At 25.8% G+C, this 12,172-nt stretch overlaps 1 protein-coding gene across 1 annotated transcript in view; it reads right to left on the bottom strand.

Annotated features, from left to right (window-relative positions):
* Positions 1-661: 661 nt before the first annotated feature.
* The window catches only part of LOC135125310 (src substrate cortactin), a 28,390-nt gene continuing 16,879 nt past the window's right edge, over positions 662-12,172 (bottom strand). Inside the window, exons 6-7 of the mRNA XM_064050794.1 lie at positions 921-1,190; positions 662-872 (exon numbers count right to left, since the gene is read on the bottom strand). Coding sequence (XP_063906864.1) covers positions 792-872; positions 921-1,190 — 351 coding nt within the window. The 3' untranslated portion in view covers positions 662-791. The remainder of the gene's footprint in view (positions 873-920; positions 1,191-12,172) is intronic.

Here is a 12,172-nt window from a genome sequence, read left to right on the forward strand (position 1 = left end):
TAACAAATCGAAAAATCTAAAAGTCGAAAAATCAAAAAATTGCAAAATCGTGAAACTGAAATAACGGAAAATTGAGAAATCGAAAAATCGAGAAACTGAAAATTGTAAAAGTCGAGAAATGAGGAAATCAAAAACAGAAAAATCTTAAAAGTTGAGAAATCGAAAAATTGCAAATTTAGAAACGCCAAAAGTTTAAAAATTGAAAAATCGAAATATTGAAGAATTATTATCCCATAATCCACTGAATTTTTCTTCCTTCTCTTTTTTATTACATTCCCGATTTATATTTGCGTCGTTGGCCAGAGAGCACATCAATTAGTACGCTCCTTGTTGACTTTGTGAACAAATATTAGATCAGTTTGTCATCAGCACAAAACTGCTAAATCAAATAATTCCACGAATCTCTCGTTTCATTGTTTTTTGCACTAAAATGGGACGAATAATAATTAAATACCGTTATTTTCGTCGTTTTTTTTAAGTTTCTTATGGAGCTGTAAATCGAAGCATAATTAAATCTTCACCATCAAATGCGACTTTGGTTGATTTATAATTAAAATTTAACGTAAAATCAACACTTCATCCAAACAAAACAAACAATTAATTAGAGATGACGAAAAAACTTCTCAATTATAAAAAAGGAGACAAAAAAAAAACACACCACTTTGATTTATCATTTATTATAAAACTTATGAATGGAAGCATGTATACAACGATATCATTTGAATAAAAACCATGAACATAAAAAAATAAACAAAGTAAGTACTTGTAGGCCTTTTAAAGCATCTATTCTATCACTCATTGACTTGCACGTAGTTGGCTGGGAATAACCCATACTTTCCTTTGCACAAGCCCCTCCACCACCCTTCGTCGATCTGCAACAAACCCATTAACCTCAAAAAACCCACAATCCACAAACCCACTTTTTCAATATGGGTGATTACGTCATCCGGGTCGAACGATATCTCATCATCAGCAGCCGCCTGATAATCATAGAGAGCTATAGCGGAAATACCCGTATCCACGATCTCCTCCGCAGTGTAGTAATTCTCCACCACCTCCTCCTCACTGGGAGAAGTTTGCTCCACACTACTCTGAGTCGCATTCGCCACATTCTCGTAAATTTCCTCCTCCTCTTCTTCGTGTTGCTTCAACTGTTGGATTTCCTTCAGCTGCTGGATTTCTTCATTGATCTGTTAAAAAATTTTTATTTTGGTTACAATACTTTTACTACGTTTAACAACTAAACAACGCATTCATTATCATAAATGTATTTGTTTTTAATCTGGTTATTACAAAAATACGAAATTGGCCACTTCCCGGCGTTGCACTAATTTATGACTTGCAGCTAGGCAGTCACTTGCACAAAGAGCTGCCGCCTGAGTTTTGTTTTATCGTTTCTCATTCTTATTTTGCTTTTTATCGTTCAATAAAGTATATCGCAGTTTTAAAATTACTGCATTGCATTCATATTTTTTTCGGTTTGCTCATACAGAAATTTGTTTGTTTTTTTTATCCGCAAAATAAAATTTGTCGAAAATGCTGGATATGTTTCATTGTTTTTCAGGAGCGAGAGAAGTTCTCCCGAAGCAACTTTCGACCAATTTTTTTTTTAATTCGGGAGACTCTTGGGTACCTATGATGTATTATTTTGGGAGCAAATGGAGATTTTTTTGTAAATTATTTAAAATCATTTTGGGGGACTTCGGTGTTCTGATTTTGGAAAATTCGCCGACCCACACTCTCTTTTCTTAATTATCAAAATCAGTTTTACCTTAGCACGTACTAGCCCCGCCCACCCGCCCTGTTTTCTTAGAAAGGTTTGTGATTTGCCAAAATCAACTCTACCATAGCAGGTATTAGCCCCGCCCACCCACCCTCTCTTTTCTTAGGGTATATCTCATTTGCCAAAATCACTCTTATCTTAGCAGGCACTAGTCCCGCCCACCCACCCTCTCTTTTCTTAGGGGGTATGTCATTGGCCAAAAAATATCTCTATTTTTTGACTCCTCGCTTTTAGATTTTTCGGTTTCTAATATTTTTGGATTGGATTTTTAAATATTTCGTTTTTTAAATTCTTCGATTTTTTCAATTTTCCGAAGTTTCAGATTTACGATTTTACAATTATTCATCTATTTTTCCATTTTTCGATTTTACGATTTTTCAATTTCAAAATTTTTCCATGATTCAGTTTTAGGATTTTTCTTCAATTTTTCGATTTCTCGATTTTTTTGACTTCTCGGTTTTAGATTTTTCGGTTTATTTTTGGATTGGATTTTTTAATTTTTTTTTTTATTAAATTTTTCCTCTATTTTTTCATTTTTCGATTTCTGGATTTTTCAATTTCTAATTTTAGTATTTTTCTTCAATGTTTCGATTTTTCAATTTCTTGTTTTTTTATTTTTCGGGTTAAATTTTAGATTTTTCGATTTCTCGATTTTTTGACCTCTCGGTTTTAGATTTTTCGGTTTCTACTATTTTTGGATTTTTACATTTTTTGGTTTTTAAATTTTTCGATGTTTTCAATTTTCCGATGTTTCACATTTACGATTTTTCAATTTTTCCACTATTTTTCCATTTTTCGATTTCTGGATTTTTCAATTTCTAATTTTTTCCATGTGTCAGTTTTAGGATTTTTCTTCAGTTTTTCGATTCTTCACTTTTTTTTTTACATTTTGTAATATTTTGATATTTCGGTTTTGGCATTTTTCGATTCTTCAATACCTTGTTTTTTTATTTTTTTGGGTTAAATTTTAGATTTTTCGATTTCTCGATTTTTTGACTTCTCGGTTTTAGATTTTTCAGTATCTACTATTTTTGGATTGGATTTTTAAATATTTTGGTTTTTAAATTTTTCGATTTTTTCAATTTTCCGAAGTTTCAGATTTACGATTTTTCAATTTTTCTTCTATATTTCCATTTTTCGATTTCTGGATTTTTCAATTTCTAATTTTTTCCATGTCAGTTTTAGGATTTTTCTTCAATTTTTCGATTCTTCACTTTTTCTTACATTTTTTAATATTTTGATATTTCCGTTTTGGCATTTTTCGATTTCTCGACTTTTTGACTTCTCGGTTTTAGATTTTTCGGTTTCCACTATTTTTGGATTCGATTTTTAATTTTTTTGGTTTTTAAATTTTTCGATTTTTTCAATTTTCCGAAGTTTCAGATTTACGATTTTTCAATTTTTCCTCTATTTTTCCGTTTTTCGATTTCTGGATTTTTCAATTTCTAATTTTTTCCATGTGTCAGTGTTATGATTTATCTTCAATTTTTCGATTCTTCACTTTTTCTTGCATTTTTTAATATTTTGATATTTCCGTTTAGGCATTTTTCGATTCTTCTATTTCTTGTTTTTTTTATTTTTTCGAGTTAAATTTTAGATTTTTCGATTTCTCGATTTTTTGACTTCTCGGTTTTAGATTTTTCGGTATCAACTATTTTTGGATTGGATTTTTAAATTTTTTGTTTTTTAAATTTTATCGATTTTTTCAATTTTCCGAAGTTTCAGATTTACGATTTTCAATTTTTCCTCTATTTTTCCATTTTTCGATTTCTGGATTTTTCAATTTCTAATTTTTACCATGTGTCAGTTTTAGGATTTTTCTTCAATTTTTCGATTCTTCACTTTTTCTTACATTTTTTAATATTTTGATATTTCCGTTTTGGCATTTTTCGAATTCTCGACTTTTCGACTTCTCGGTTTTAGATTTTTAGGTTTCCACTATTTTTGGATTGGATTTTTAAATTTTTTGTTTTTTAAATTTTTCGATTTTTTCAATTTTCCGAAGTTTCAGATTTACGATTTTTCAATTTTTACTCTATTTTTCCATTTTTCGATTTCTGGATTTTTCAGTTTCTAATTTTTTCCATGTGTCAGTGTTATGATTTTTCTTCAATTTTTCGATTCTTCACTTTTTCTTGCATTTTTTAATATTTTGATATTTCCGATTCTTCTATTTCTTGTTTTTTTTATTTTTTCGAGTTAAATTTTAGATTTTTCGATTTCTCGATTTTTTGACTTTTCGGTTTTAGATTTTTCAGTATCTACTATTTTTGGATCGGATCTTTAAATATTTCGTTTTTTAAATTTTTTTCAATTTTTCGAAGTGTCAGATTTACGATTTTTCAATTTTTCCTCTATTTTTCCATTTTTCAAATTCTGGATTATTCAATTTCTAATTTTTTCCATGTGTCAGTTTTCGGATTTTTCTTCAATTTTTCGATTCTTCAATTTCTTGTTTTTTTTTTATTTTTTCGGGTTAAATTTTAGATTTTTCGGTTTCTACTATTTTTGGATTTTTAAATTGTTTGGTTTTTAGATTTTTAGATTTTTTCAATTTTCCGAACCTTCAAATTTATGATTTTTAAATTTTTCCTCTATTTTTCATTTTTCGATTTCTGGATTTTTCAATTTCTAATTTTTTCCATGTGTCAGTTTTAGGATGTTTCTTCAATTTTTTTATTCTTCACTTTTTCTTAGATTTTTTAATATTTTGATATTTCCGTTTTGGCATTTTTCGATTCTTCTATTTCTTGTTTTCTTATTTTTTCGGGTCAAATTTTAGATTTTTCAATTTCGCGATTTTTTGACTTCTCGGTTTTAGATTTTTCGGTATCAACTATTTTTGGATTGGATTTTGAAATTTTTGGTTTTTAAATTTTTCAATTTAAAGTTTTTAAGTTTCAGATTTACGATTTTTCAAATTTTCATCTATTTTTCCATTTTTCGATTTCTCTACTTTACAACTTCTCAGTTGTAGATTTTTTGGTTTTTCATTTTCGATTTTAGCATATTTCACTTCTCTGATTTTTTAAATTTTTTGATGTTTCCATTTTTTGTCATTTCAGTTTGGGAATTTTTCCGTTTCTCGTTTTTTCAGTTATTCGATTCTTTAATTTTTGGATTTTTCAATTTTTTAACGTCTCAAAATTTTCAATTTTTGGATTTCTCAGTTTCTTGTTTAATCGAGTTTTTGGTTTTTCTATTTCTCATTTCCTCGACTTTTTAATATTTTGATTTTTCAGTTCTTCAATTCTTTTCGATTTTTGAAGTTGATTTTTAAATTTTTTGTTTTTTAAATTTTTCGATTTTTCAATTTTCCGAAGTTTCAGATTTACGATTTTTCAAATTTTCATCTATTTTCCATTTTTCGATTTTTCTACTTTACAACTTCCCAGTTGTAGATTTTTGGTTTTTCATTTTCGATTTTAGCATATTTCACTTCTCTGATTTTTTAAATTTTTGATGTTTCGATTTATAGTCATTTCAGTTTGGGAATTTTTCCGTTTCTCGTTTTTTCAGTTATTCGATTCTTTAGTTTTTCGATTTTTCAATTTTTTAACGTCTCGAAATTTTCAATTTTTGGATTTCTCAATTTCTTGATTAATCGAGTTTTTAGTTTTCCTATTTCTCATTTCCTCTACTTCTTAATATTTTGATTTTTCAGTTCTTCAATTCTTTTCGATTTTTGAGGTTGATTTTTAAATTTTTTGTTTTTAAAATTTTTCGATTTTTCAATTTTCCGAAGTTTCAGATTTACGATTTTTTCAAATTTTCATCTATTTTTCCATTTTTCGATTTCTCTACTTTACAACTTCTCAGTTGTAGATTTTTTGGTTTTTCATTTTCGATTTTAGCATATTTTACTTCTCTGATTTTTTAAATTTTTTGATGTTTCGATTTTTAGTCATTTCAGTTTGGGAATTTTTCCGTTTCTCGTTTATTCAGTTATTCGATTCTTTAATTTTTCGATTTTTCAATTTTTTAACGTCTCAAAATTTTCAATTTTTGGATTTCTCAATTTCTTGATTAATCGAGTTTTTGGTTTTCCTATTTTTCATTTCCTCGACTTTTTAAAATTTAGATTTTTCAGTTCAATTCTTTTCGATTATTGAGGTTGATTTTGAAATTTTTTGGTTTTTAAATTTTTCCTCTATTTTACCATTTTTCGAATTCTGGATTTTTCAATTTCTAATTTTTTCCATGTGTCACTTTTAGGATTTTTCTTCAATTTTTTGATTCTTCACTTTTTCTTACGTTTTTTAATATTTTGATATTTCCGTTTTGGCATTTTTCGATTCTTCAATTTCTTGTTTTTTTATTTTTTCGGGTTAAATTTTAGATTTTTTGATTTCTCGATTTTTTGACTTCTCGGTTTTAGATTTTTCGGTATCTACTATTTTTGAATGGGATTTTTAAATTTTTTGGTTTTTAAATTTTTCGATTTTTTCAATTTTCCGATGTTTCGTATTTGCAATTTTTCAATTTTTCATCAATTTTTCCATTTATCGATTTTCAATTTTTCAATTTCTAAATTTTTACATGTTTCAGTTTTAAGAATTTTCTTCATTTTTCGACTCTTCACTTTTTCTTGAGTTTTTTAATATTTTGATATTTCTGGTTTGGCATTTTTCGATTCTTCAATTTCTTGTTTTTCTTTTTTTTTCGGGTTGAATTTTAGATTTTTCGATTTCTTAATTTTTTGACTTCTCCGTTTTAGATTTTTCGTTATCTACTATTTTTGGATGGGATTTTTAAATTTTTTGGTTTTTAAATTTTTCGATTTTTTCAATTTTCCGAAGTTTCAGTTTTTACGATTTTTCAATTTTTCCTCTATTTTTCCATTTTTCGATTTCTGGATTTTTCAATTTCTAATTTTTTCCATGTGTCAGTGTTATGATTTTTCTTCAATTTTTCGATTCTTCACTTTTTCTTGCATTTTTTAATATTTTGATATTTCCGTTTAGGCATTTTTCGATTCTTCTATTTCTTGTTTTTTTTTTAATTGTTTCGAGTTAAATTTTAGATTTTTCGATTTCTCGATTTTTTGACTTCTCGGTTTTAGATTTTTCGGTATCTACTATTTTTGGATTGGATTTTTAAATTTTTTGTTTTTAAATTTTATCGATTTTTTCAATTTTCCGAAGTTTCAGATTTATGATTTTCAATTTTTCCTTTATTTTTCCATTTTTCGATTTCTGGATTGTTCAATTTCTAATTTTTACCATGTGTCAGTTTTAGGATTTTTCTTCAATTTTTCGATTCTTAAATTTCTTGTTTTTTTTATTTTTTCGGGTTAAATTTTAGATTTTTCGGTTTCTACTATTTTTGGATTTTTAAATTGTTTGGTTTTTAGATTATTCAATTTTTTCAATTTTCCGAACTTTCAAATTTATGATTTTTCAATTTTTCCTCTATTTTTCATTTTTCGATTTCTGGATTTTTCAATTTCTAATTTTTTCCATGTGTCAGTTTTAGGATTTTTCTTCAATTTTTCGATTCTTCACTTTTTCTTACGTTTTTTAATATTTTGATATTTCCGTTTTGGCATTTTTCGATTCTTCAATTTCTTGTTTTTTTATTTTTTCGGGTTAAATTTTAGATTTTTCGATTTCTCGATTTTTTGACTTCTCGGTTTTAGATTTTTCGGTATCTACTATTTTTGGATGCGATTTTTAAATTTTTTGGTTTTTAAATTTTTTCGTATTTACGATTTTTCAATTTTTCATCTATTTTTCCATTTCTCGATTTTTCAATTTTTCAATTTCTAAATTTTTACATGTTTCAGTTTTAAGATTTTTCTTCATTTTTCGACTCTTCACTTTTTCTTGAGTTTTTTAATACTTTGATATTTCTGGTTTGGCATTTTTCGATTCTTCAATTTTTTGTTTTTTTTTTTCTGGTTGAATTTTAGATTTTTCGAATTCTCGATTTTTTGACTTCTCGATTTTAGATTTCTTGGTTTCCAATATTTTTGGATTGGATTTTTAATTTTTTTTTTGGTTTTTAAATTTTTCAATTTTTTCAATTTTCCGAAGTTTCAGATTTACGATTTTTCAATTTTTTCCATGTGTCAGTTGTAGGATTTTTCTTCTATTTTTCGATTCTTTACTTTTGCTTGCATTTTTTAATATTTTGATATTTCCGTTTTGGTATTTTTCGATTCTTGAATTTCTTGTTTTTTTTTATTTTTTCGGTTTAAATTTTAGATTTTTCGATTTCTCGATTTTTTGACTTCTCGGTTTTAGATTTTTCGGTATCTACTATTTTTTTAATGGATTTTGAAATTTTTTGGTTTTTAAATTTTTCCTCTATTTTTCCATTTTTCGATTTCTGGATTTTTCAATTTCTAATTTTTTCCATGTGTCAGTTTTAGGATTTTTCTTCAATTTTTCGATTCTTCACTTTTTCTTACGTTTTTTAATATTTTGATATTTCCGTTTTGGCATTTTTCGATTCTTCAATTTCTTGTTTTTTTATTTTTTCGGGTTAAATTTTAGATTTTTCGATTTCTCGATTTTTTGACTTCTAGGTTTTAGATTTTTCGGTATCTACTATTTTTTTAATGGATTTTGAAATTTTTTGGTTTTTAAATTTTTCTTCTATTTTACCATTTTTCGATATCTGGATTTTTCAATTTCTAATTTTTTCCATGTGTCAGTTTTAGGATTTTGCTTCAATTTTTCGATTCTTCACTTTTTCTTACGTTTTTTAATATTTTGATATTTCCGTTTTGGCATTTTTCGATTCTTCAATTTCTTGTTTTTTTATTTTTTCGGGTTAAATTTTAGATTTTTCGATTTCTCGATTTTTTGACTTCTCGGTTTTAGATTTTTCGGTATCTACTATTTTTGGATGGGATTTTTAAATTTTTTGGTTTTTAAATTTTTTCGTATTTACGATTTTTCAATTTTTCATCTATTTTTCCATTTGTCGATTTTTCAATTTTTCAATTTCTAAATTTTTACATGTTTCAGTTTTAATTTTTTTCTTCATTTTTCGACTCTTCACTTTTTCTTGAGTTTTTTAATATTTTGATATTTCTGGTTTGGCATTTTTCGATTCTTCAATTTTTTGTTTTTCTTTTTTTTTCGGGTTGAATTTTAGATTTTTCGAATTCTCGATTTTTTGACTTCTCGATTTTAGATTTTTTGGTGTGCAATATTTTTGGATTGGATTTTTAAATTTTTTGGTTTTTAAATTTTTCGATTTTTTCAATTTTCCGAAGTGTCAGATTTACGATTTTTCAATTTTTCCTCTATTTTTCCATTTTTCGATTTCTGGATTTTTCAATTTCTAATTTTTTCCATGTGTCAGTTGTAGGATTTTTCTTCTATTTTTCGATTCTTTACTTTTGCTTGCATTTTTTAATATTTTGATATTTCCGTTTTGGCATTTTTCGATTCTTCAATTTCTTGTTTTTTTTTTATTTTTTCGGGTTAAATTTTAGATTTTTCGATTTCTCGATTTTTGACTTCTCGGTTTTAGATTTTTCGGGATCTACTATTATTTAGGGACTGGACTTTTAAATTTTTTGGTTTTTAAATTTTTCGATTTTTTCAATTTTCCGAAGTTTCAGATTTACGATTTTTCAATTCTTCCTTTATTTTTCCATTTTTCGATTTCTGGATTTTTCAATTTCTAATTTTTTCCATGTGTCAGTTGTAGGATTTTTCTTCAATGTTTCGATTCTTCAATTTCTTGTTTTTTTTTAATTTTTTCGGGTTAAATTTTAGATTTTTCGGTTTCTACTATTTTTGGATTTTTAAATTGTTTGGTTTTTAGATTTTTCGATTTTTTCAATTTTCCGAACTTTCAAATTTATGATTTTTCAATTTTTCCTCTATTTTTCATTTTTCGATTTCTGGATTTTTCAATTTCTAATTTTTTCCATGTGTCAGTTTTAGGATTTTTCTTCAATTTTTCGATTCTTCACTTTTTCTTACGTTTCTTAATATTTTGATATTTCCGTTTTGGCATTTTTCGATTCTTCAATTTCTTGTTTTTTTATTTTTTCGGGTTAAATTTTAGATTTTTCGATTTCTCGATTTTTTGACTTCTCGGTTTTAGATTTTTCGGTATCCACTATTTTTGGAAGGGATTTTTAAATTTTTTTGGTTTTTAAATTTTTTCGTATTTACGATTTTTCAATTTTTCGTCTATTTTTCCATTTGTCGATTTTTCAATTTCTAAATTTTTACATGTTTCAGTTTTAAGATTTTTCTTCATTTTTCGACTCTTCACTTTTTCTTGAGTTTTTTAATATTTTGATATTTCTGGTTTGGCATTTTTCGATTCTTCAATTTTTTGTTTTTCTTTTTTTTTCGGGTTGAATTTTAGATTTTTCGAATTCTCGATTTTTTGACTTCTCGATTTTAGATTTTTTGGTTTCCAATATTTTTGGATTGGATTTTTAAATTTTTTGGTTTTTAAATTTTTCGATTTTTTCAATTTTCCGAAGTTTCAGATTTACGATTTTTCAATTTTTCTTCTATTTTTCCATTTTTCGATTTCTGGATTTTTCAATTTCTAATTTTTACCATGTGTTACGATTTTTCAAATTTTCATCTATTTTTCCATTTTTCGATTTCATTACTTTACAACTTCTCAGTTGTAGATTTTTTGGTTTTTCATTTTCGATTTTCGCATATTTCACTTTTCTGATTTTTTAAATTTTTTGATGTTTCGATTTTTAGTCATTTCAGTTTGGGAATTTTTCCGTTTCTCGTTTTTCCAGTTATTCGATTCTTTAATTTTTCGATTTTTCAATTTTTTAACGTCTCAAAATTTTCAATTTTTGGATTTCTCAATTTCTTGCTTAATCGAGTTTTTGGTTTTCCTATTTCTCATTTTCTCGACTGTTTAATATTTTGATTTTTCAGTTCTTCAATTCTTTTCGATTTTTGAGGTTGATTTTAAAATTTTTTGTTTTTTAAATTTTTCGATTTTTCCATTTTCCGAAGTTTCAGATTTACGATTTTTCAAAATTTCATCTATTTTTCCATTTTTCGATTTTTCTACTTTACAACTTCTCAGTTGTAGATTTTTTGGTTTTTCATTTTCGATTTTAGCATATTTCACTTTTCCGATTTTTTAAATTTTTTGATGTTTCGACTTTTAGTCATTTCAGTTTGAGAATTTTTCCGTTTCTCGTTTTTTCAGTTATTCGATTCTTTAATTTTTCGATTTTTCAATTTTTTAACGACTCAAAATTTTCAATTTTTGGATTTCTCAATTTCTTGATTAATCGAGTTTTTGGTTTTTCTATTTCTCATTTCCTCGACTTTTTAATATTTTGATTTTTCAGTTCTTCAATTCTTTTCGAGTTTTGAGGTTGATTTTTAAATTTTTTTTTTAATTTTTTGATTTTTCAATTTTCCGAAGTTTCAGATTTACGATTTTTCAAATTTTCATCTATTTTTCCATTTTTCGATTTTTCTACTTTACAACTTCTCAGTTGTAGATTTTTTGGTTTTTCATTTTCGATTTTAGCAATTTCACTTCTTTGATTTTTTTAATTTTTTGATGTTTCGATCTTTAGTCATTTCAGTTTGGGAATTTTTCCGTTTCACGTTTTTTCAGTTTTTCGATTCTTTAATTTTTCGATTTTTCAATTTTTTAACGTCTCAAAATTTTCAATTTTTGGATTTTTCAATGTCTTGATTAATCGAGTTTTTGGTTTTCCTATTTCTCATTTCCTCGACTTTTTAATATCTTGATTTTTCAGTTCTTCAATTCTTTTAGATTTTTGAGGTTGATTTTTAAATTTTTTGGTTTTTTTAATTTTTCGATTTTTCAATTTTCCGAAGTTTCAGATTTACGATTTTTCAAATTTTCATCTATTTTTCCATTTTTCGATTTCTCTACTTTACCACTTCTCAGTTGTAGATTTTTTGGTTTTTCATTTTCGATTTTAGCATATTTCACTTCTCTGATTTTTTAAATTTTTTGATGTTTCGATTTTCAGTCATTTCAGTTTGGGTATTTTTCCGTTTCTCGTTTTTTCAGTGATTCGATTCTTTAATTTTTCGATTTTTCAATTTTTTAACGTCTCAAAATTTTCAATTTTTGGATTTATCAATTTCTTGATTAATCGAGTTTTTGGTTTTCCTATTTCTCATTTCCTCGACTTTTTAATATCTTGATTTTTCAGTTTTCCAATTCTTTTCGATTTTTGAGGTTGATTTTTAAATTTTTTGTTTTTTAAATTTTTCGATTTTTCAATTTTCCGAAGTTTCAGATTTACGATTTTTCAAATTTTCATCTATTTTTCCATTTTTCGATTTTTCTACTTTACAACTTCTCAGTTGTAGATTTTTTGGTTTTTCATTTTCGATTTTAGCATATTCACTTCTCTGATTTTTTAAATTTTTTGATGTTTCGATTTTTAGT

Source organism: Zophobas morio, unplaced genomic scaffold (genome assembly GCF_036711695.1).
Source record: "Zophobas morio isolate AGI-343-1 ecotype UQ-CSIRO unplaced genomic scaffold, CSIRO_AGI_Zmor_V1 ptg000008l, whole genome shotgun sequence".
Lineage (NCBI taxonomy): Eukaryota > Metazoa > Arthropoda > Insecta > Coleoptera > Tenebrionidae > Zophobas > Zophobas morio.